The sequence below is a fragment of the Nuphar pumila genome, chromosome 16 (genome assembly GCF_984573655.1).
Source record: "Nuphar pumila chromosome 16, dmNupPumi1.hap1.1, whole genome shotgun sequence".
Classification (NCBI taxonomy): domain Eukaryota; kingdom Viridiplantae; phylum Streptophyta; class Magnoliopsida; order Nymphaeales; family Nymphaeaceae; genus Nuphar; species Nuphar pumila.
In genome coordinates, this window is record NC_143264.1 from 15,967,100 (window position 1) to 15,994,379 (window position 27,280).

The following is a 27,280-nucleotide window of genomic DNA, read 5'->3' on the forward strand; positions in this document are numbered from 1 at the left end:
TTTTATTTTAATACCCATAGTAGCGAATAAAGTGTCAGGTTCGAATTGGATATCTGACCAAAATCCGATCCATATTGGAGCTAAAATTATAGACCCTTTGGTTTTCAGCCTCCGTAAGACTTTCACAAGGCGTAGTGTGGCAAACCAAAGCTTTTTATTTTGATTTTTGCTTTCCATGTGAGGGATTGCACCGGATCCACAGATCCAGATCCAATTGGTAATGCAGTGCGGGTTAGAATCCGAATCAAGATCCACAGGACCACGCTTTCGGGAAAAGATAAAAACAGAGAAAGTAAAAAGTCCCATCATGATCTTCCCGTGAAGACGGTCAACATAAGATGATTGAAGAGGCTATTTCTGTCTTTGACCACCAGAAGAAGCAAGAGTGCTTATCTCCGAGGACCGAGTCTCGAAAGTTCAGAGACGGTGATGACGATGCTGCAGAGTGGAGTAGTAGGTGCCGAGCTTTAACTGTTGAAACGAACAGCATCTGCCCCTTCAACTTTCGCAGTTTGTCATCTGATCGCCCGTCGGAAGGAAGGAAGTGAGAGATGGTGATGAGATCGTTCGTCGACGTCGATGCCGACTCCCATTTCCCGCTGGAGAATCTGCCCTTGGGCGTGTTCAAGCCCGCCGAGGACAAGCAAGCCCGGCCCGGCGTCGCCATCGGCGACCTCGTCTTGGACCTCTCCGAGATCGCCGCTGCTGGCCTCTTCTCCGGCCCTCTCCTCTCCAACAACTCCACTTGCTTCTTTCAGGTCCCTCTTCCTCCTTCATAATCCTTCCTTTTCTCTTTTTTCTTTCGTAGCGTTTCTTCCTTTCCTTTGATCAGATGAGTGCTCGGCCATGCTCTTCGATCGGTTGTTTGTTAAGTGTGAAGTTTGGGAGTTTCAGTGAGTGAGCAGATGTCGTTTATTTGGCTTCCTTTTTCCTTTTTTTTTCTTGGTTCTCTTAGCAACTGTGTCGACTAGTTGCTTGAGCTTATCGCAAGGGAATGCATTTGGGTGGGTTTTCTGCCTACATAAGCAAGATGGGTAATGTTAAAGATTCTCATCATGTCCTGAATATTAGTAACTTTCTTAGCACATTGGCTGTATACTGGGACACATAGCAGAGGTAGGGGTTTTATGGTTAGCTCGTGATGCATACAGTTCCTTTCAGTCTCTAGCATATCCAGACGTGGTCTAGAATGGAGATTCTGCTGCTTATTGATCTATATTCGGGTATATTTATATATTTTCCTTTGGAGATGAAAGGAAAAAAATTATTATATTTTTAGAAAGTAAAATAGAGATTCATCTGTTGGGGCATTGGAATCCTTTCCTCTTTAGATCAGGACAACATTTGGTCTCATGTAGCAGCAAGAAGCAACATAAATTATGATGTCTAGAACTCAGAGTGTAGGCAATGACTACTGCTACTACTGGGTTCTCTTAGCTTTACAGTCTATAGCCATTCTTGGGCAGCTTATCACTAGTTCTACCCTCTACCTATCTCAGTATATCTAGGCTAGCATAGTAAAACCAAGTATGTAGACCTGGATAAACATTTTGCTTTGTGAAAAAAATTGAAATTTGGAGCTTGAAACAGAAGTGGAGAGAATTAGATGGTCGATTTATTTACCAGGTCTTTGTCTACTCCTTCACATTGGGAGTTAAAGAACAAGCTGTCCATATTAAGGCATGAATTGGATTTATTTACCAGGTCTTTGTCTACTCCTTCACATTGGGAGTTAAAGAACAAGCTGTCCATGGTGGTTGCTTACCCATGGATAACTTGGTTCTCAAAGTCCAAGTTATCCATGGTTATGAACCATGTACAACTTGAAGAAGGCTATTAAGACACGAATTGGGTTTGGAGGCTATATTATGGACCAATCCACACGATTTATTTGTAGGCTGTATTGTTATTTTGATTGTACTTTTGTTCCTCTTTTGCCCCTCATTTATTTTGTTTCTTATCTATTGATGCCAGGTCTGTTTTTATCATTATTCCTTCTTGTAACAGTTTTAAGATAAAAAGCAGAATACCACACAATCTCCCACGTTGGGAATTGTGCAACTTTCAGCCTCATTTTCTTCTGTCTCTATTCTTGATGTGTGGATGTTTGTTGGTTTTTTGAACAATACCAAAAGTTTACAGTGTTATTTCTAACTTGGGTATTAGATTTGGTCTCTCTCTCTCTCTCCAATATCCTCTCCTAATTTCCAAAGTAGCCGAATTGAAGAACTGATGAATGGACAAATACAGGTTGTCTGTAACTTGAGAGCATGCATGATGCATTGGGATGTTGGATTTCTAAATGCATTCCCTATATGATTAAATAAACAGAAGGGTCTCTTATACAGTGTGAAAATTGATTCTCTCCAGCTACTTGTTTTACTTGATGGAGACATGCTTGCTAGGCATAGGCTCTCCTTGTGTCTTGAAACTACCTTTATCACATCCTTTCATTTTCATAAACAACTCGTTGCTGAGAGCTTCCCTTCCCAGCCTCCAGTTGTTGGTTGATCATGGTGTCAATTTTGTGAAACGATTTTAGAAATGATATTTTTATGTAAAAACAACGTGAAAGCCAGACACCAAAAATAAAAACCGGCTCACACGAGTGGTGGAGTCCGGGTCGATCTCAGGGAATGGAGGATACTTTGTATTCAAACATGCAAACTAAACTATGCTTTATTGCCAAAAAGAAAATGCGAAAAAGAACTAATTAACTAATTACATCAGTCCGGCCCTACGCAGAGGGCTTAAATGAATATTAAAATGGTTTTATTACAAACCCCAAAATTAAATGGAAATTAAAACTTCCTAAGCTAAAAGAAAAGCAAATGTCTTCCGCGCTCGCGTCTCGTGTCGCATATCAGATGCGTGCTACTAAGTCTTGCTTGCTCGCTCCCACGCTTCCTTGCAAAACACAAAACAACACAAAGCAGCAACAAAAGACGAATAACACTACACTATAGAAACGAAAATGCGAAAATGAAGTGCATAATAAAATGAACTAAATGCAAGACTAGACTAAATTGCACTAAGAGCGCAAAATGAAAATGCGTAAATGTAAATGCAATGGAATGAAAAACACGACGAATAAATGCAAAGAAGTGAAAAACTAAAACACGCAGCAGATAAAAAGTGTGAGATGCAAAACTACAACTAAAATGCAAGATGACGAAATAAAAGGTGCAGGAAACGAAAGAAGATGCAGAATGAAATGTGAAATGCGAATATAAAATGCAGGAAATACGCAACCAAATGCAAAATAGCACGCAGTAGAATCTAAGAAGCAAGAAATAAAAACATGGAAAATAACATGCAAGAGATAAAAACACAGGCGCTAAAAAATTGCTGAAATGAAAGTATGCTGAACTAAAATGCAAAACATGTTGAAATGAATGCATATGCATAAAGGAAAATAACGAAATGCAGGTGAGAGAAATAAAAAAAATGCAGATGCAAAGAAGAATACGTTGCAATTGTAAATTCGTGAAAGGGGAAATGCAGAGAAAAGCTAAATGTTGAATCAAAATGAAACAAGTAAACGTTATGCAGATGAATTTATGCATAGATGAAATGCAGACGTAAACAATAAAACGCAAAAAGAAAACTAAATGCGATGCAGAAGATTATGCACAAAACAAAAGTGAAAATTATGATTAAACAGAATGCAAAAAATGCAAACCAAAACCAAAACGCAGATGATGCAGGAATTAAGATGAAATAGAGGAAATGCAACATGGTAGAATGCGGTAATGAAACAAAAAAACATGAAATGTAACAAAATCAAAACACGCACAAATCATGAAAATGCAAAACACGGTGGACAAAAATGCAATGAAAAACACGCTGGATGCACATATGATTGCGATGAACAGATGAACAGGATGATACGATGTTGAAAAATGAGATGCAGATGAATCAGATGAAGACTAAAGGGGGAAATGCAATGCAGAGGATGCAACAATGATATGCGATGAAGAATCACTAACGAATTGCTAATGCGATGCAGTGAAATTGATGAAGCACGATGCAGATGATGCAACAACACAATATTGCAGCGATGCAGAAGATACAACGATGCTATGCAATGCAATGATGAATGTTGCGTGAATTAACGAAATAGAATTTACAGAAACAAAATCAGAAATCGTGAGATGGGAAGGGGGAATAAGAAAGAAGAAGAAGAAGGAAAGACTTACCACATTTTGGACTGGGTTGAGGAGAGAATGGCCTCTCCTTTGCCGTCGCCGCTTCCGTTGAGAGGAGCAACTGGTGAAAGAGAGGTTGAGAGAAAGAGGAGGGGGAAAGAGAGGGCAAGAAGAACCAGTGGAGAGGGGTTGGGAAGAAGAGGGAAGGAGGCTTGGCAATGGAGGACGACTCTCTTTGCCCTCTACGTGAGATTTTAAAGAGGCATTTTAGGGTAAATTAGTAGTTTTTCCAAAAACCCCTAATTATTTCTAGAAATTCCAAACGAGGCTTTTCAAGAGAACTATTTTCTCTAATGCACTAAATCCTATTCTATTTAACAAAACTAAAGCTATAACTATTTCTAAAAACTTTTACCTCTTTATTTTTCTAACTTAATCTACTAAATTAATTGCAAGTGACAAACTTCGAAATAAATTGCAAAATAAACTCGCATTTCATGCATTTTCCACATTTTACTCTTTTCGCACGTTTTCTCTAAACTAACAATAAACTCGGGATTTTAATACGATTTCCTACTAAATCATGCATAGTTTAATATGAATTAAACGCTAAAATGTATGCATGATCAGATCATATTCAGTAAAGTTCCATTTTTTTTTTAGGATCTTGAGTAACATCTAAGTGGATGCAACTAATGAAATTAATTGTTTGCAAAAGGTAATCTTAGGTTTGGAGAAAAATAGAGCACACACTAAAAAGGTTTCTTTCTGTCATCTCCATTGTAGCGATGGTAAAATGTGCTAAAGTAATGGGACACCATTAGGTATGAAACATATACATGTGCAACATTAAAGAGAAAGAGATGTATTACATTACAGCGAGGATCTGCCCAACATCTAATGTCACTGTAATTTTACAGTCAAGGCATGATATCTAAGGCCTTTTAGGAATCTCCAACTTGAAGGGCATAACATTTTTTGTTCAATATCATACTTGTTGTTATCTAATGCTTCACACATGATTTTGAGTACCTGTCATATGACACAAAGGCGTGCCAGTATGTTATTCTGTCCTCTCTTCCTGTAACATTACTCCAACTGTACCAGCAATTTTCTGCATGAGTGGTACTGCTTTTAGATACATGCTCTGCACAGACATCCTAAATTGCTTTAGCTGGTTTCTTGCTAGGAAAAGAAGGCCATTGTTATTCAATTCTGCACTCACATTTGGCCTCTTTTTTTTGTCTCACTTTATTCTTTTAAGAGAGCAATCTCTACTCATACATGGCCTACCAGATTATCAATATGTCAAGATAATATTATTTGATCCAATGACCATGTGTATTAAGTGCTAGACTTTCCTTTTTTAATTTTCTTTTCCCTAAAAATGAACCATTTTATTTTTTCCACGTAATTAGTTCAAATTCAGTTCTCATATTTGTTGGTTTTCTTTAATTAGATGAAAATTTAATTTGTTCCATGAATATGGAATATACTTGCTGCAGGATATGTATTCTAAAGTGTCTGCACAGTTGAGTTTTTCTAACTTTAAATATGTGACTCCATTTTCATCTTTTATTTATATCTACTGTTCTGTTTGCAATCTTAAAACTGAAATATTTGATGCTTCATATTGTAGTAGGAAGTTCTACACCTTATGATAGATTTAATAGTGCTGACTGAAAGAATTCTTTTAACCATCTTGGGATAGCAAACTAGCAAACAAGATATATTTCTTTTAGCTGACCTGCAATCTTGGCAACTTCTTATCATTAAGCTCATACATGTTTTCTAACATACAAATGGAAGACTTGATTTACTTGCTCCTTTGAACAAAAAGTGTTCAATTCCGAGATTGCAACATGCTTTCTCTGTTTCTGCTTTTACTAAAACTCTATGAAGGATATATCTGTTGCTAACTTATTGCTTAAATCACCAGCCGTCTCTGAATACATTTCTGTCGATGGGAAGGCCTGCATGGAAAGAAGCACGCTCAACTATCCAAAAACTGTTATCAGGTACCGTTGGATCTTCGTAGCCAAATTACCCAGAGATTCCATCCTTGTGGTTAGAGTACTCCATTAATTGATTTCTTTTGAAGTTCAGCTTTATCCATTGGACATTAACATGTTCACCAGCGACTATTATCCATAAAACTGATATGTTCAAGTCTTGTCTTGATTGTTTTGAAAGGACTTTCCAGATATTGTGTTTTCATTGGCAAAATCCGTTAATTGTAAATTCTACCCTGAAATTGCCCTGCCAGAATGTGTGTGTGTATGTGTGTTTCTTGCATAAATTTTAAAATGTGTGGCTCTTCTTGAGAAAATCTTTGATTTTTTTTAAAAGGAAACTAATATAAAATATATATATTTTTTAAAATACATTTTTCAGGAAATATAATGCTATTTTCTCATTTTCAATTTATTCTTTTTAATTTCCTTTAAACATATGACTAAATAAAAAGAATTCAATATTCTGGGCTATGATATGTGAGTAAATGTTAAATTACGAATATTGGTTTCAGAATCGGGTCATAGGACTTGTCAAAGTCTCTTGTTGCAAATTCAGTTGTGGACTCATGATTGTGGGTTGCCAACTATCCATTTCGCATTTCTTAGGTGATGCCATCTCTCCAGTCTGCTCGAAGAAAATGAATAGCTATGCTTCTACTATAAATTTCTCTTGAACGAAAATTTTGCTAAAAATTATACTTAATTAAATAAATATTTTTCTTTTATTTTATATGATAATATTGCAATATTTTCTATGGATGCTGTCCTCAACAAATGTATGTGTTTGCGCTAGTCCTTCCTTCTGTTTTTCTTTTCCATCTTGTAAAAATATTTGGAATGTAAGTTGGATGGTTGAAAGTTGGCTGCTGTCCTCTCAAAAAAAGTTGGGGTGCTCAAAATTGATTTTGAAACAAAAACTTGGTGATGATTACCCTAAGGTTCTAGATATTAGCGTGAGGTCGGGTCTGGGTCATAAGGTTGCCGGTTGGTCTGGATATGTATTAGGCAAGCCACCTGATGGGATGTCTAATCATCTTGTACACAATGTAACATCTGCAGTTAAATGAATACAAATGGAGGGGGCTGAATTGTAATGACCCAAAATTTAACCCGAATTTTTGAGGATTTTTTTTTAATACCAGCAGAAATATTTAATTTAAACCAGGTTAAGCATCTCGGGCACGTCACAGGGAACTCAAAGCAAATACCATCCATTTCATTTCTAATAACAATTAATAATAAACCAAATGTTCTGAACATTCTAATAACATAATTGAAACTAACTAATCTATTTCTAAACATCCCGGGAACATCAATAACTCATGTATCACGACCCGTACATAATTCTGCAACCGCTCTGATTCTTTTATTCTTCTCCTGGAAAATGATAAAGTAGTTGAATCAGACTACAACCAATCTGAGTAAGAGAATACTATGATTATGCAGATGTACTTTGTAACAAGCATGTGTAAGGTAATTGAATATTCAATGAAAAGCATAGCTGAGACAAAGCATGACCTATTTACACAAGTAACAGGAACCAATCAATTGCATATCATATTTCTGATTCATGAACTAGCATAAATGAATAATAACATGTTCAAGCACAAAATCTCACAAACTTTCATATGAGTGAAACATAAAAGGTTTAATTTATTAGAAATGAAATGGATGGTATTTGCTTTGAGTTCCCTGTGACGTGCCTGAGATGCTTAACCTGGTTTAAATTAAATATTTTTGCTGGTATAAAAAAAATTCTCAAAAATTTGGGTTAAATTTCGGTTAAATATTTGGTATCAGAGCGGTTGCGGGATAATGTGCGGGTCGTGACACATGAGTTATTGATGTTCCCGACATGTTTAGAAATAGATTAGTTAGTTTCAATTTTGTTATTAGAATGTTCAGAACACTTGGTTTATTATTAATTGTTATTAAAAATGAAGTGGATGGTATTTGCTTTGAGTTCCCTGTGATGTGCCCGAGATGCTTAACTTAGTTTAAATTAAATATTTTTGCTGGTATTAAAAAAAAATCTTGAAAATTCAGGTTAAATTTCGGGTCGTTACAATTTTGGTATTAGAGTGGTTGTGGGATGATGTACGGGTCATGATACATGAGTTATTTATGTTCCCGGGATGTTTAAAAATAGATTAGTTAGTTTCAATTCTGTTATTAGAATGTTCAGAACACTTGATTTATTATTATTTTTATTAGAAATGAAATGGATGGTATTTGCTTTGAGTTCTCTGTGACGTGCCCGAGATGCTTAACCTGGTTTAAATTAAATATTTTTGATGGTATAAAAAAATTCTCAAAATTTAACCTGAATTTTCGAAGATTTTTTTTATACAAGCGAAAATATTTAATTTAAACCAAGTTAAGCATCTCGTGCACGTCACAGGGAACTCAAAGCAAATACCATCCATTTTATTTCTAATAACAATTAATAATAAACCAAGTGTTCTGAATATTCTAATAACATAATTGAAACTAACTAATCTATTTCTAAACATCCCGGGAACATCAATAACTCATGTATCATGACCCGTACATCATCCCGCGACTGCTCTGATACCAAAACTGTAATGACCCGAAATTTAACCCGATTTTTCGAAGAAATTTTTTAAGTCGTTACAGTTTTGGTATCAGAGCGGTTGCAGAATAATGTACGGGTCATGATACATGAGTTATCGGGATGTTTAGAAATAGATTAGTTACTTTCAATTCTGTTATTAGAATGTTCAGAACACTTGGTTTATTATTAATTGTTATTAGAAATGAAATGGATGGTATTTGCTTTGAGTTCCCTGTGACGTGCTCGAGATGCTTAAGTTTAATAGATACACCAAAGATATACCTAGAATACAAAAAAAGAGAAAGGATATACAAAAGGAAGTACAAAAGAGGTACCAAGTACACCTAAATATACATTGATATACATACCCGACAATACATATATCTTAATAGTTAGTCCCTGTTGGTTGAATCTGATTCTTTCTGGTTCTTCGTTTGTGCCTATTTTTATTCACGTATCATCGAGGACATGGCATTGGATAGAAATGATTGGAGGAGAAGGATTCATGTGGAAGACCCAGAATGATTTTCTTTTTTTGGTTCATATCGCCGACCCCAATTGTTTTGGGATGAAGGCGTAGTTGTTGTTGTTGTTGTATACTTAGTTTTCCATGTATAAACTTTCTGAAAGTGTATCACGTTAAATTGAGGATCTACTTTGTGGCAACACATATTCCTAATAGGTATACTGTTGTTATTGGTTTGAAGTAAGATGGTCATTGTTTCCTTTTGAAGTAGTTCTTCTCTTGGTTTTTAAACTCATAATTTGCTTTTGTGACATCTCTAGGAGGTGTCTTGTCAATATAACTTATGGGAGCTTTTAGGCATGCTGATGTTATTGTTTATATCATTTAAGGTTTTCTTTTCTGATAGCTGAAATGAACTTATCCACTATTCATTTTTAATGCAGCTGATGAACCAACACTGCGAGACAATCATACGCTGAGAAAAAAATCACTTTTGCCTATGGTATGAATTCTTTGAGCACAAGTCCAGCCTTCAGCTTTGTGCTGTTCCATGTTTATTTGCATAAGCATTGTGGCATATGCAATGATGTCTTAGAATGCTAACCACAGATGGGGTCTGTGTTGGATCTATGCAACCATGGGATATGTAATACATCTATTCTCATGGAGATCTTAATTTAGAATGCATATAGAGGTATGTAGCTTGCATATAAAAATTGTGGTGTCCATGTGACATGAGAGTTACATATTCACCAAAAATTTTCCTTTTTTAATTTTTGTCTAGAAAATGATTCCTTACAAGTTTTGGAGCAAGACCCATAGGCTACAACAATGGACACTTCATCTAGCATGTGTATCCCATGTTGACATGACATGCCACAACACTTGGAAACACTAGGATGCTTCATGGACACAGTCAACACTGTGCCATTAATTCTATGTATTTTCTTTATGATCTTACTTATTCTGTATTCACTTGCCTTCGTTTTCTTTTAGAAATCTGTTGGCTTAGTATTATCTTGGCCATGGTAACAATAATATCTAATGTACCTTTTAGATCTAATAAGTGTCCTGTGTCAAAATGGAGAAATTATGTGTATTATATCTTTAGTATTCTCTTATTTATCACATGTGTCTGCTATCTATGAAGAATGCTACGAAACTGAAAGAAAATTCAACAGGGGAAGAAACGAAGAAAACTGAAAAAGAAATAGATGTAGAAATAGAAATAATTTCAATAACAAAGAAGATAGAACAGGAGGTGAGCAACCCAAATCACCACTTTACGTGCTCCAACCACAGGAAGCAGGAGGAGCTTGTGCCAAGTAAATTTGATTGGTGTTTTGTGAATCACGTCTGGCTCAGGTTGATAGGGCAAATAGCACATCTGACCATAGTTCCTCTCGGCTCAAAAGGGAGTGGAGTATGGAGAGGGCCCAAGCCGTTCAGGTTCCTAAAAGTTTGGACCTTGCGACAGTCCTGGGAGGCTAGGGTGGAAGGCTGCCCCATGATAAGAATCCTTCAAAGCTGAAAATAGTCCAGAGTAGATTAAAGGACTGGAATTGAGTCAAATTCCGGAAAGTGAGTGAGAAGGTTGCCCAGTTGTCGAGTCACTTAGAGGCCCTTCAAGATGCGATTAGCACTGACCAATTCCACCTTGCTACCCAGGAACTGGAAGTGAGGGAACAACTGACAGAAGCATTACGCATGGAGGAGCTATTATGGCAACAGGAAGCCAGGGTGACCTGGCTAAAAGAAGGAGACGCCAACACTAAATATTTTCAGGCCGTTGTGAATGGAAGAAGGTCCAGGATGAAAAATCATATTCATAGCGTGGAGTACGAAGGGTACACTCTAGAGGACCTGGATCAAATTCAAGTGGCCAGTAGGGAGTTTTTTCAGGACCTCCTATCCAAGGATGACTCTTCAGGTTGCCTCCCAAAGGACTTGGCGGCTGGTCCTATGGTAACAGAGGAGGATAATCAATTGCTACTCCAGTCAGTAACAAAAGTGGTCAAGAGAGCCGTCTTCAGCGCTCAAGGCAATAAAACCCCAGGCCTAGATGGCTTCCCCAGAGCGTTCTATTAGACATATTGGGAGATCGTCGGACCAGACATTAGCAAAGGGATCATTGATGTTTTCAAAAAAGGGAAGATGGTCAATCGTGTGAACGAAACCCATATTGTCCTAATCCCTAAATCCGGACAAGTGCAACATTTCACGGATTTCCAGCCCATTTCCCTATGTGACTAACTGTATAAAATTATAATCAAGGTGATGGTACTTAGAATGCAGCGCATTCTTTCATGCATCGTGTCTCCCAATCAAGGAGCGTTTCTTAAAGGAAGATCCATTCAAAAAAGCTACTTGTTAGCCCATGAAGTACTTGATTCCTTGTATGCTAGCAGCAGCTCGTCGGTATGTTTAAAGATCGACTAAAGATCGACCTGTCTAAAGCATATGATTGGGTAAACTGGGAGTTTCTGTATAACTCTCTCTTGTTCCTTGTTTTTTCACCTTGATTGGGTCTAGAAGGTGATGCTTGGGGTCTCCTCGGCGTCCTATAGAGTGCTCATAAATGGATCTCCGGAAGAGAAGTTCCATGGCTCTAGAGGACTAAAGCAGGTGGACCCTTTGTCCCCCTACCTATTCGTTATTGTCATGGAAATATTCACCAGGAAGCTGTTGAAAGCTGCTCAGTTGGGTTTCTATGATTCCCCAAGGTTTCCCAGATGTAAGGAGGTAATAACTTTTGTATTTTTTGCTGACGACATGTTATTCTCTAAAGCTATTGCAGGGTCGTTACGATATATTCGGGAATCACTAAAAGACTAGAGTGAGAGAGCGGGGATGGTGATTAGCTTGGACAAGTCAAGGCTGCTACCCAGTGTTATTAAAAGCGCGCCTCAAGACAGGCGCGCTGCGCGCCTCGCCTCAAGGCGAGGGGCTTTGTGCCTTGAGGCCCAGGCATAAGGCGCAAAAGCCCTGAGGTGCACGCCTCATACGTCTTGAGGTGTACGCCTCAGGGCGAGGCGCGCCTCAAGGTGAAGCGTACGCGCCTCACCTTGTTTTGGTGAGGCCGTGTTGGCCTTCTGCACGAACCCTCAGACGTCCCTCACGAGTAATGACCGAGCGAAGACTTTCAGGACAGACTGCCTCCCGTTGCAGATTACACACTTCCACTTGTTGCTGCTCTTCTTCACTTGCTTCACCTGAATAAAAATGGACTTGCCGGGATTTGGTGCCTCAGTCCGGACGTCGATTGCCGGAAAAGACATGTCCAAAATACCCTTTTACATATATAATGACTTTTACATCCCTAATGCCTTCAGCGAAGGGAGGGGATCTGACCTTCATTTTCTTGAGTGTTAAAAATTCACGTGGCGATATTTTTGGGAAAGTTATATCGCGAAAAGCATAATATTTTCAAAATAGCCCTAGTTTAGAAAATACCGGCTTTATAATGTGATAAAAGCACCTTTCCGATATTTTTATATTGTTCATACTTCCCTCTATATGATTATGTAAATCTCTGGCATTCTTTATATTTTGATTTGTGCGATATTTTCCTTATGGAGAAACACCTATCTTTTAGTATATAGGACTTTTTATTCCTTGCCGAGTTTTTCATGAGAAAGAGATTCTATTGTAGGGACGTTAACAGGAAGGATTCTGATCCACATCATTGAAAATCCTCACTCTCAGTGTAATATCACGTCTTTTCTCACTTAGTTAAATTTGAAGATTTTCGAAAATTTGGCTAAGTCTGGAAGAAAAATCGTTTGGGGCTCGGTTTTTAGACTGATGTCTTTGAGTTTGGGCTTGGCTCAGGTCCCATCGACAAGGTCGTAACGAGCCAATCGAAGCGAGATAAAGAGTTTTAATTTCGACTTTTAAATTCAAGCAAAATTCAGGTTATTTTCGAGTAAAATTCAAAATTTGGGATTTGTGTAATATATCGTTGGATGCATCTCAGAATTCTGAGCGCAACGATATTTTACTTTTTTGAATTTGAGCGTCGGTTTGCTCGAAAATCACGTTTTTCTGAAAATTGAGCAGTTTGTCGAAACGGATCCGGAGTTGGATCAGATTGGATCCAAGCCCTAGGATCCGAATTTGTATGGATTTGGGTTCTATGTAGGTCCTACTTAAATATGGATTTGATCCAGGTCTTGCTCCAATTTTTGTTTTGGGTATGGGTTTGGATCTTGGATCCAGATTCAAATCCAAATCCAAGCCTCACGTTTGTTCAGCTTTAAATTGAATATAAAGCCTCAATTTGGGGTTTATTATGGTTAAGAAGCCTTTAGGGTTAATTTGGTTATTTTTGGAAGTTTTTAGATATTTTTAATTAATTAATATTTAATAATTAATTAATATTTAATAATTAATTAATTAAATAATATCAATTCCGAAACATTTGGTAGTATTTAGAAAAATTAGGAAACTAAGAAAGGGAGAGTTCCACCTTTTGGGAACTCTCTCTTAGAGAGAGAGCTGGAGAAAAGAGGGGGGGGGGGCGTCACCCCCTCTCCCATTCTTTACTTAGAGAAGAGAGAGAGAGAGAGAGAGAGAGAGAGAGAGAGAGAGAGAGAGAGTTCCTCTTCTCCAACAACACCTTTTCCACCATTGATTTTCTCTATTTTTCGATTCTTATCAAAGGTACGGGTTTTTCTTTTGACATAAGTGAGAAATCGAATACGATTCGATTCTCATGCTATACCATGATAAAAAATCATGGTGAAAGAGTAGATCTATGTGATCACTCTATGATATACGAAATAGGATCTATGGATCCCTTTTCATGCATGTGTTTTTGACTCTTTTCATCTCTCAAAAACAAAATTTCTGTACATAGATCTATGTGATCGCTCTATGATATACGAAATAGGATCTATGGATCCCTTTTCATGCATGTGTTTTTGACTCTTTTCATCTCTCAAAAACAAAATTTCTGTACATACTTATTTTTTTTGTTAAAACAGAATTTTTAAGTAATGCATATGCATCCGTTTAATGCCTAGTTCTTGTGGGAATCGATTTCTATGGGTGAATCATGTCATGGACTGAATAAATGCATGAAACTATATGTTGAAATCGTGGTGTATGCATGTTTTTTTTTTTCAGAAAATGTGTAAGTAAAAGCATGCTGGTACAAATCTAATGTTGTCTAATATTTGCTTTTCGTGCCTATGATTTTGTATAGTGTTTGCATAGTTTTTCTTTGAAAAAAAAACAAGGTCTATTGCTGTTTAGGGTTACTGCTGGGCCAGCCGACCTGTAGTCGACTGAGTCCCTGAAGCAGTCAGCCCCAGCCGACTGGGTCGGCTGGGTGGTTTGGCTGCAGGCCAGACCCAACCGACTGGGTCGATTGGGTCATGGTAACACAAAGAAAAAAAAAACTGCTTTAGTGTTGTTGGGCTCCAGCCGACCTAGGGTCGGCTGAGTCTTGTTGGGCTGCATGACTGACCCAGCCAACTGGGTGGGTTTGGTTGTATCCCAGTCGGCTGGGTCACGTCATTATAAAAAAAAAGAAGGATTTCTGTCATAAGTTTTGTTGTGGCTGTTCAGCCCTGACAGCACACACAGGCCCGAGCTGGGCCTGTGCATGTGCTGTCCGGCCCAGCCAACGGCAGTTCAGCCTGTGGCTGAACAGACCGACCCAGCTGACTAAGGTCAGCTGGGCCTGTTTGAGTGTGTTCAGACCTGGGTTTAGTCCAGACAAACCCAGCCAACCAGGGTCGGCTGGGCTTGTTGGAACCCCTGTCGACTTGGTCGGCTGGGTGTAAAACCTCTATAAAAAAAAAGAAACAAATGTATATATATACCGAGGTGTTGGATCCTTGTTTTACAAAATTTTTATCATGTGTTGTGTATGTGTTTACAGCTAAGCATACACTTGATAACAATGTGCACTGTGGTGTGTATGCTTATTTCAAAAAGGAAACAGTTCATTGACAAGTGTATTCCCACTTAAGAAAATTATGCCTTGATATAAATGTGTCGGCAATGTAAGTATGCAAATGATATGAATCAATGCATTGAATGAAGTCATATAATGGACATGAATGTGAATCAAATGGAAGCATACGTTGATAATATGCAATTAACATACTTATGCACAATGAATGAAAGCATGCCATTGAAATAAGTATGTGCATTACATGAAAACTTGCACGCGTTACTATCATGTGAACTAAACATAAACATGCTTTAATTATTCTTGGTTCATGAGCATGGTTAAAATTTTCCTATATAAACGTGCATCTAGAAGATATGTGATTTATTTCATATATGACATGTTATGGTTTTTGCTTAGGGTGCATCGATGATTGTAATGAATCATCGTGGGCTTGGTAGGCCCTGAGTTTTGGCTTGCTCTTTCTTTAAGCATCTCAAATGCATCGCAAAGATCACATTTACTTTTATTGCACTGTTCTACATGTTTCCACGAGCCGGAGACTCGTGATGGCTCTCGTCGGGGTAGATGCGAGTTTTTGCTTTTGCATGTTGAATTGCAAAACTTAATAATGGCTTTTAAATAAAAAGGTAATGAATAAGAACATTGTAATATATGATCTGAGATCTCTCATCAAAAGAATGAGCATCTTAGATGTAATGTTTTGGGGGACCACGAGGATACAAAAACTCCTCTGTGTGATGATGTCAGCACCTCAAAAAATGAGCTCAGTAAGCCAAGAATGAAGCCTCCAACACCTCTGATGACCTCTCCTTAGTGTGAAGACCTCTTTTTAGTGTGAATATGGCTCTGATACTATATTACAAGAGAAAAAAGAAGAGATACTAAGGAGAAGTAGAAGGCACAATGCAAAAAGAAACTTCATTAGCTTAGAAATAAAAGAATATGGCCATATAAGGGGGTGGGGCAGGGGATCCATATAGCGGGAGACACCCCCTCTTTCTCACTGAGTTGACTCTACACTACCTTTAAATGTATAAGAATACTCCTGAAAAGAATGTAATGTACACATTAATACATAGAGGGGGTTGCACACTAAATGTAGTACACGATACATAAGTCTCAACCTATGTCACAGGGACTCGGCATAGAGGCCACCACACCTACGTCGATGCGATGCGGGTGTGGCACCCGGTGTGGTCAATGTAACATTGGTTATTTTTGTCCAAAATGGAATCGGTCAACTTTGATCGAGTCCATTTTAGTCCATTAAAAAAAGAAAGGAGCTCGACAATACCTTGATAATGGGGTACCTTGAGGCCCCCAGGGGTACCCCTGAAAAGATGCTTCACACAGGAAATTTAAAAATATTTAAAGTTTTGTCCTAGCTACAAAGCTTTGAAACATTGTGTATTAAATGCTCTGAGCCACATGCATTCTTTTACTGATTTTACAAAGCCTTGTCATAAAAAGCTTAGCCATATACATTCTTTTATACTTTTTATAGAGTTTTGTCATAAATGCATTAATAAAAAAAGTGAAAACTGCATTGAAATGAATTTCTGTATTAAATGGGAAGAACCGAGTAGGTTGGATTCTGTATTAAAAGGGGAGAACCTAGTAGGTCGGATTTCTGTATTAAATGCATTAATAAAAAAAGTAAAAACTGCATTGGAATGAACTTTTGTATTAAATGTATATAAATCAAAATCTGATTAAGCAATACCCGATTAGGTCGGATTCTATAATGTTTAGATTGGAATCAAATCTGAAATTGTGATGGCTTCAAAATTCTTCACAAAAAGTCTTAAGTCTCACGAAAGGCACTGGTTTCTAGCTTTCCAGATTGAAATTGTGCTTTAATTGCAGCATTAGGTTTTGAATTTTTTATTATTTCTGGTGAAAAACAGATTTTTTCATTGGGAGCTTGCTTTATATATATATATACATATATATATATATATATATATATATATATATATATATATATATATATATATATATATATATATATATATATATATATATATATATATATATATATCCCCACACCCCCGCACCCAAGTTTTTTTAAAGTGCCGCATCACTACATCCGCACCCGCACTTACACACTCGCACCTATGTGACATAGGTCTCAACATGTTCTGAACTTTTTCTGGAGAGTCCTTGTCGCTTTATGTAATTCTTTTGTTCCTTTTACGGAGTTTTCATTTGCTTGGAAAATCTTATTAAGGTTGGAAAACAGCAAGCTATGGCATACTTTTTTTTAATGATTCTGAAATTTCATTATGCATTTTTGTGTACTAATTTTTCTTTTGGTGCTTCACAAACATTTAATTTGTGTTGTTTATGATAGTGGCAATGGTTTGGACCCACTATTTTTGAATTAGAAACTATCACTTGAATATATTGTATGTGAAATGAATATTTTTCAATTTAGTTTGTTTCTTTTTGCTGGACACCATATTTCTCGTACAGGACCAGGTGAAGATGCTCCTGCCCATTGAAATAGGTGACTACACAGACTTTTTCAGCTCCATGCATCACGCGAAAAATTGTGGAACTATATTCCGTGGACCTGAAAATCCAATTCCTCTTAATTGGTATGGTTGCAGAAAAGATACATGACTACCATTTCTCTCTGTTGGGAGTTTATTATTTAATCGTTGATGTCCCACTAGATCTCAGACAGAACATGAACACCATGAACTGTTAAACTTGGTCAAATATGAGAATCTGCATGTCTAGTTTTTAAGTTTAATTCTAATTAATTCTGGAAATTTTGCTGAAACTGCTGGATTAGTGAACTCATACTATTGCCATTATTTTTTTACTCTCTACATGATCATTTTATTACCATGGTGACACTTTTAGACACCACATTGCATTATCTTATTGAATTGCCTACTTTAATGCCCTAGTGACGCATATAAATATGTTTTTGCATACCATAACTACTGTTTCATCTGTGAACTATTTAGGCATGTCTGTGTTTGTAACTTTCACTAGCTTTTTGATGATCAACAAAGAAATCAGGAATATAATTAACACAAGCTGCAATCATTCTTTCAAAAGAACAAAGCTGGACAGGAGAATTTTGAGCATGTTTGGATTTTGTTGACTCATTTAGGACAACCTTAGTTTAATGTGATCCTTGGTAATAGACTATCTTATCTATACAGATTTACGAGTCTATTGGTACTGGACAGTGGACAGACCTAGGCCTAAAACACTAAATGCATCCTACTCTCTTGGGTAATATGAAATTGGTGGAAAGTAAATAGTCCTAGAGTGGGGTGTATCACTTCATTTTGTAGCTCTCTTTTGACACTAAGACTTGCCTTACCTTTTCTATCATCTAGTAACATTCTTGAGTAGATTTAGCAACTTGTGACTCAATTTGGTATTTTATCCTCTTACTATACGATTCTCCTTTCTAGGAACTGTAATACCCATGCTTTTTAAAAAAAATAAGTGTTTTGGATCCAGGTTGGATCTAAGCGGATCCAACCCGGATCCGGGTCGATAACCCCTCCCCCCCCTTTTAAAAACCCCTTCAGTGGGGTTTTTCTTTTTAAAAAACCCTGAAGCCCGACCCCTGCTCACCCCGATGCTCCACCTTCATCGGTCCTCCGTTGGGATCTTTGCCCATCGGAGTTCCGTGATCACAAACCTCTCTCCCCTTGTCTTCTTCTTCCTCTCGCCGGTGCACGAAGCTGACGCCCCTCCCTGCACCTCGCTGGAGGCTCGTCGGAGACCTCGACCCCAAAATCTCTGATGCGACACCCCGAGTCACCCTCTTCCCGTCTCTCATGCTGGAGTTTTCCCTCCATTGTCACTCTCTTTCCCTCGCCGAAACTCCGACACCCCTCCCTGCACCTCGCTTGAGGCTCGTCGGAGCCCTCCCGCCTCTCTGTTTCCCCTTTCCCCCCCTCGTCTCCTTCTTCTTGTTGTTGACACACCCGGACCGACGTTGCCCCTCAGGTACTCTCTCTCTCTCTCTCTCTCTCTCTCGACAGAGAGGAGGGTGCCACCGTCAATCCATCACCGGATGCCGACAAACTGGAGGTGGACGACAGCCCCGCCCCTCCTTCGCCTCTCTTCTATGCACTCTACCAGATGGAGAGAGAGGGCAACTCTGCCACTCTCTGCTCCTTTCGCTTCTTCTTTGTCTGCTCTCTCATCGGACGGGAGAGGCATAGCAGGTCGCCTTCCCACCGATCTTCTTATCTGCTCTCTGTCGGTTGGGAGGGGAGGGCCAGCAGGCCGCCTCCCTTCCGTTCCTCTTCCTCGTCAGCGTTTCCTGCCAGACGAAAGAGGTGGGCAAGCCACCTTGCTGCCCTCGGTTTCCTGCCATCGAATGGATTAAGGGTTGACCCCTGCTGGTTGCCTCGGTTTCCTAGGTCGAGGGTCGGCACCTCGGTTCCCCTGCTGAACCGCGACCACTGCCACCCACGATCGACCCTCCTCTTCATCGCCTGTTGATGATCTTGACCCTGATCACCGAGCCCACCCCCCTCTTTTTTTTGGGTTGTATAGCATGTCGAGCTAAGCTCAGCTGGAACCGAGCTATGCTCAGCTGAAACCGAGCTATGCTCAGCTGGAATCGAGCTATGCTCGGTCCCCGCCTTCAGACTGAGCCCACCCCTTCCTTTTGTTTGGTTGCTTAGCCTGTTGAGCTTAGCTCGACTGGAACCAAGCTCAGCTCGGTCTCTGCTTCCAGACCGAGTCGACTCAGTTAGTAAACTGCGCCTGGCTCAGTTGTGCTTTACCCCACGCCTCTTGTACAGAGCTCGGCTCGAACTGGGTTCGGGTTTGACCCCTGCTATGCAATCGTCGTCACGATAAGGTTTTAATATCATCCTTTATGCATCACAATATAATCCTTTTAACGCTCCACACCAGCACAATGGACGTGACACGTTTACCAAAGCACGAGCCCTTAAGAACCTACGCTCGAAATCGTCAGCGAGTCAGACCATCTCTGAGGTAGGGAAAAGTTGCATAAGAGAACAAATGACAGAATACTTTTAACTTTTATATATATATATATATATATATATATATGCTTTTAACTTAAGGACACAATTTTGCATATTCTTGTCCATTTAAATTTATGTCATTTACTTTGCCGCCACGCTGTAATATGTACAGGCTGCTGCTTACGCAATTTATTTAGCTGATGTACGGTTTCGTGCATCGCTTACATAATTTATTTAGTCGATGTATGCTTTCGTACATCGTGCATCGCTTACGCAATTTATTTAGCCGATGTACGGTTTCGTACATCGTGTATCACTTAGACAATTTATTTAGCCGATGTATGGTTTTGTATATCGTGCATCGCTGATGCATTTTATTTAGCTCGATGTGTGGTTTCGCACATCGGGTCTTGCTTCATGTCATTTACTTTACCGTCGTGCTGTAATGTGCATAAGCTTATGCTTTAGTATATATATATATATATATATATATATATATATATATATATATATATATATATAACTTTATAAAGTACGCAGTTTTGCGTATTCCTGCCTACTTTATATTATGCTTGTATGTATTTAAATATGCACATTTGCACATCCTTGCAAAGTCTTTATTTTTAAGAGGATTAGAAATACGAGATTTCAAGCTCGTATTATTCGCTATCTCGAAAGCAAAACAAGCATTTGGCATTTGTGTATTCACAACCGTGTTTTTTCCTCAAACCTGTGTAACAGAAAGTCTTCAACTACGTAGCCCTAGGTGGTACGTATGTCCGGTCATTCTTTTTGGTATTCGAAATGACTCAGATATTCTTTGGCTTAAAGCACGGGACTTTAGAATTTCTAAATAAATATTGGGGTTTCTTTATGAGAAATCGATATCTTTCTCATCGTAGTAGTAGTGTTAGACATGCACGACATATTAGTACTACGATGATTGGACCGGAGGTTATGGTAACCTCGTAGTGTGAAAATGCATAATGATTGAAAGAAAATCACATAAATGGTGATGATCGCCTTTACAAGCAAGATGCTCGAGTTGGTTTAAAAGACCAGAGCATCTAGAATGAGTCGTCAGTTAAAATAGAACCTGACATGCTTATTCGCCTCTTTGGTTCTGCCAAGGGAGATGATGGAATGGTACAAAAAATCTGATGAACAAGTTGTTAACAAGTATGCTCCTCGAGTAGCAATGACTCGGTGTCCCCGGTCATCAGAGTTAGGGGATTGGGCTACCAAAAATTATCCTACGTGGTAGATCTCAATGACATCTGCAGAAGTTTGGATGCATCTCCTTGAACAAGTGGCCTCTGGAGAATTCTCTCTCGGTCATTAGTCGTTTCTTTAGGAGCAGACTCAGCTAGTTGTCCAGGGTATCAAAATATATAAAATAATAAACCCCCGGGCAGTCTTAGTTGTTTTTACATTTTTTTATGTATATCCTTAAGACAAGTAATTATCGAAACAAGACTATCATGCTTACTTTACTTATTCTAAACTGCACATCACGAAAGGAACAACCCATATGTTAGTCTTGTTCTTAATTTTGATATATATATGCACCTACCGAATTTTTATAAGTCTAACCCGTTTTATGGGGTATAGGTGATGATGTTAAAATGTACTTCATATATATATACCCGATAGGGGTATTTTTGTAATTTCACATAGTTTTTTTAGAAAACAACTATTTTTAATTTTTGTTAAAATGTAATTTCTTTTTTTATTTTTTAATTTTCTTTTTTGTATTTTTTAGGAACCAAAAGGGGCTCCAACCATTGAATCGTCCCCTTTCGTAGAGCAATAGGCCTGTTATCATCATCCTGAAGATCAGCAGTGTCAGTAGAACTTACCTCAGGAGAAGAAGAAGATGAAGACTCTTGTTTAGGTGGAGCTCTACGCACATATACCAAAGGAGGATTATTAAATCTGGAAGAGGATGAAGTTTGATTCGGTAATGAGGGCACATATTCCAAAGGAAAATGAGGTATAGGTAATGGAAAAGACTCAGCTGGATCAATCAGCAGCGGGGAACCGGTACTGGAGTAATATGGAGTGGATTCTAAGAAAGATACATCCGCACTGACGTACTCTCGGCGAGAAATAGGATCATAACATCGATATCCTTTTTGATTTTTGGGATAACCTATAAATATGCATTTTGTAGCTTGAGCAGCTAATTTATCACGGTCAGGGTCAAGTTTGTGTACAAAACAAACACACCCAAATATTTTGGGTGAGACAGAAAATAGTGGGGCATTAGGGTTTAGGATATGTAATGGAATTTGATCACCCACAGAAGAAGAAGGCATGCAGTTGATCAAATAGCAAGCAGTGGTAATCGCATCACCCCAATATAACGCATGAACATTGGATTGAATCATAATAGTCCTGGCAATGTCAAGCAGGTACCGATGTTTTTGCTCAGCCACCCATTTTGTTGAGATGAATAGACACAAGAGGTTTGGGGTTGGATGCCATTATCTTGGTAAAATTGTAACAGACCTTTTGATTTAAACTCGAGAGCATTATCAGTGCGAACAATCTTGACAATAGATTCAAACTGAGTTTTTATTTCAAGAATTAAGGATTTGATAATACTTGGAACTTCAGATCGTTCCTTTATTAAAAACACCCATGACAACTTAGAGAAATCATCAACAATAACAAGATAGTAACGACACTGAGTCCTAGTAGGAATCTTACTAGGACCCCATACATCTGCATGAAGAAGTTCAAAAACTTTATTGCTAGACTGACTCTGACTCGAAGGGAACGAACTCCGATGATGTTTTCCCAACTGACAGGCTTCACACTGAAATGATGTGGTGGAAGGAATTTGAGGAAAGACCGAACGAAGCTTTGACAATGAAGGATGACCAAGACGACGATGCCACTGAATAGGACTGAATGAGTGTTCTACTGCAGCATGAACATTCCCCATTGGATGATGTAGGTAGTAAACTCCATTTTCTTCATAGCCTCCACCAATCTTCTTCCCCGTCAGCAAATCCTGAAAATGACAACCCATCGGATCAAATATAACTCTACAGTTTTGTTCTCTTATAAGGCAACTAACAAATAGTAAACTTTGAGAAAAGTTTGGAGCATGAATAACATTTTGTAACTGTAATGAAGAGGATATAGAAATATTTCCCTGACCGACAACTGGGGAGGAACTCCCATTGGCTAATGAGACTCCTCTATGAGCATTAATATCCTTTATATCTGAAAAAACAAGTGAATTTCCACACAAATGTCTGGATGCACCAGAGTCTATAATCCACTTACTGTCAGTCGGATGAAGTTGATTTCCAGTAGAGTAGGCAACACCAGCTACAGGGGGGTTGGAGCTTAAAGGACGGAGAGCTATCAACTCATCATATTTAGCACGACTGAGGGTGATACTACTGTTACTTGCAGAGATATTATCTTGTACACTGGTGGCCTCGATAGTAGTAACATTTGCTTTTGGAGCATATGACTTTGATGAAGAAGAGGTTGCCGACCATGCTTATCCCAACAACGATCTTCTAAATGTCCAGATTTTCCACAGAATGTACATTGAAGCTTTCCTCTGCCTCCCATACCACGTTCACGACCTCGTCCTCTGATATTCTGAATATTTCCACGCCCATAACCAGATGAGACAACAAGGGCAGATGACTGAGTCACAGGCTGAGATTGTGGAAGAGAGATTGCTAGTCTACTCAGACGATTGTATGCATCAGCAAGAGTAGGAACATCTGATCCAGTCAACATTTGAACTTTTGCAACAGAAAAATCTGAAGAGAGACCGGTAAGAAAACGAGCAACCATGGTTTGTTCTTGATGATCCTTCTGCTTCGAGCAACACAGAGGCCTGTGAGCATTAAGTCGTTCAAACACAACTTTGACAGAGGCATAGTACTGGGCTAAGGTCTGATCTCCCTGCTGCAAATTATATATCTCCTGTTCGACTTGTAGGACACGACTTACATTCGTTTCTTGTGAGTATGTATCACGAAGATTGTCCCACATCAGTTTGGCTGTATTATAGTAAATCAATCCATCTGCAATATGGGGTTCAACACTATTCATGATCCATGACATAACTATGTCATTATTTTCATCCCAAGTAACATATTTTCCCAATTTTTCAGTGGGTCCATCTTCCAACAAAGTATGTTTTCGACGATGTCCAGATACCGACATCATAAACGTTCTGGACCATCTGGCATAGTTGGTTTCATTCAATCTTACAGAAGAACCGTACGAAAAAGGATTGACAAATGCTTTATATTCTCCAATATGTTCCAATTTGGAATCACATTTTGAAGTTTCAGCCATACTAAAAAATATACTTCTGTTTCAGGAGGGACAAATTTCAATAACGTGTGTTACACTCACACAACAACCCAACAACTGTTAAAAAAAAACACCGACAATAAGGAACAACAGGCCACAAGAAGAGTATTTTCCCAGCACAGCAGGGAATCAAGCCTGCAATTTCTGCTACAGTAGTGGACAGCAGCCCACACACATGAATATTGAACAACTGCACACATATATGAGACAATCACGCATCAGCCAGAACCGACGACCAACATCTATCCTCCACACACACTCCCTCGACAAAAAAACTGATAATTTTCATCACAACAGATAAAACCAACTTGTTGTTTCCACTAATCACGACAGCATGAACTGACTAACTAATCACGACAGCATGAAAAAAAAACAATAACGATAGATGCTGCAATCACGATAGATGCTGAACTCACGCCAGCAGTTGCAATCACGACAGTAAAGAAATTAACGACAACATGAAGAATCACGACAATCATGATATTCACGACAGCATGTTGTAAATCACGACGGCCAAAAAACAGGAAGTTCATTTCTTCAAAGGACAAACAACCATACGAAGGTAATCAAATCACGACAGGGGCACGATAGCCATACGAAGGTAAACATTGTTATCAGCTGCCAAATCCAGAAAATATCAGCAGATCTCGATCAAGAGAAGGGGGTTACGACTGTCAGACCTGAAGATACACTCCCACGATGGTCATTAGATCTGATGACAGATCTGGCCCAGATCTGTTATCAGATCTAAAAAAAAATTTAATCCACACCTGGTTCGAGATCGTTGCAGATCACGCTCCTGATGTAGATCACGCTCCTTGGTGTAGATCACACTCCTGAGATCGTAGGCTCTTCTACCATGTTGCGGAAGAGATGAAGTGCACCGAACCCTAGGTAGAGAGAGAGAGGGAGAGAGAGAGAAAAGGAGAGAGAGAGACGAGAGAGAGAGAGAGAGACGGCTGCAAATAATAGAACCTGTTGACTCGTTATTAGGGCCTCTCTCTATATTAAATAGAGAGAGGCTGAAAAGAGTAGTTACATTTAAGCCTATTATAAAATCAAAATTTCAAATAGCCTCTAATATATAAAAAGACTTAACTTAAAACCACCTATTCTCATCAATTGTAAGTACTTATAAGCACTCGTTATATTTCCGCAATATCTCATTACATGGTATCAGAGCCACTCGATTCTTGAAGGAAAAGTGTGGTTCATATTTTGTGTATCTCTTCTCACTTCTTGGAAACATCATGGAGGCAAAGATCGACCTATCCTTCAAGCTCAATGGAAGTAATTACATGATGTGGGTATTAGACAGTGTAGTATACGTGTTTTGTATTTACAGTTTGGATCTGGATCCGAATCTAAACTATTTGTATGTAATGGCATACTTGTAAATAACCCCAACTTATCAGGGTTATTGTAAATGCTATGTATTAGGGCTTTTGCCTATATACTAATGAAATAGGTCACGATTTCTGATAATAAGAAATCGTGACTCATTGCAGCCTCTCTCTCTTTCTTCTCTTAGTTTCTCGTTCGCAGGCTCTGGAGAAAACTCACATGGTATCAGAGCGCGTCTGATCCAAGGGCTGAAATTCTTCTACACAGGTACGTCCATACAAGATCTTCCTTTCTCTCTTTTTTTATTCGGTGTGGCTGCTGCAACACGATCATGAGTCCAGATCTTCCTTCAATCTGTTCATCTACTGGAATACGAGCCCCAGGTACTTCTTCCTTCAATCTCTTCTAACCCAAATCAGTTTCACGATATTTTTTTTAGCCCCACCCACTTCTTCCTTCATTCTGTTCTAACCCAAATCAGTTTCACGATATTTTTTTTTAGCCCCACCCACTTCTTCCTTCAATCTGTTCTAACCCAAATCAGTTTCACGATATTTTTTTTTAGCCCCACCCACTTCTTCCTTCAATATGTTCTTCCATCTTCCACAGTAGATCTCTCGAACTGATTTGGATTTGCTTATTTGGATTTGTACCAAATCAGCCTTTTCGATTTCTTTGCTTTCACGATATCTTTTGGGGTTTTATCGGTTGCTCCAGATCTGTACATCAGATTTGTCTCTTCCATTTCCATTCAATTTCACATATTTGGGTTTTATCGGCTGCTCACAGATCTGTACATCAACGATATTCCTTTTATTTCTGCTTTATTATTGCTGTGTGCAATTTTTATATATTTTTCAAAAAAAAGGAAGGAAAAGTCTTAGCTTCTTTTATCAAATCAGATTAGACCTGATAATCCGGGTATCAGTTCTGATAATCAGATTCACGCTGAATTCTCAGCTATCTACTGTTTAAAAAAAAAGAAAAAAAAATTGCTGCATTTATATGCTGATTGCACACGCCAATAATATTCTTTTTCTTGTTCTAAGTCATGGATTCTTCTTCTTCTCAAACTTTTCTCTCATCCAACTTTCTTGGCCAACTCATTTCTGAAAAACTTACCGATTCCAATTTCTTGATCTGGAAGAGACAAATTCTTCCATTTATTAAAAGTCAAGGTCTTTCTGGACATTTAAATGGATCAATTTCAGCCCCTCCAGAATTTATCATACAAGAAACTAAGGATGGAAACGAGGCTGATTCTATACAACGAATACCAAATCCCCAATATGAAAATTGGATGAAGTGTGATCAAGCTGCAGTTGCTTTCCTTATCTCCACTATCTCTCAAGAAGTATTGGTGGGAATTCCAGATGAGTGCTCAGCAAAAGAATTATGGGACCGGCTAGTGAAGACATATTCTCAGATTTCAGAGGCTAGAATTTCCTTTCTTCAGCGTGAATTTCAACTCCTCACT

General features: G+C 38.5%; 1 protein-coding gene across 2 annotated transcripts in view; it reads left to right on the plus strand.

Moving 5' to 3' along the window:
• Positions 1–418: 418 nt before the first annotated feature.
• The window catches only part of LOC149813020 (fumarylacetoacetase), a 112,734-nt gene continuing 85,872 nt past the window's right edge, over positions 419–27,280 (plus strand). The window contains exons 1-4 of one of the 2 annotated variants that reach the window (XM_089992219.1): positions 419–758; positions 6,088–6,166; positions 9,648–9,706; positions 17,603–17,727. In XM_089992219.1, the coding sequence (XP_089848345.1) occupies positions 552–758; positions 6,088–6,166; positions 9,648–9,706; positions 17,603–17,727 (470 nt within the window). In that variant the 5' untranslated portion in view covers positions 419–551. The remainder of the gene's footprint in view (positions 759–6,087; positions 6,167–9,647; positions 9,707–17,602; positions 17,728–27,280) is intronic. The other variant, XR_016428360.1, reaches the window with a different exon arrangement.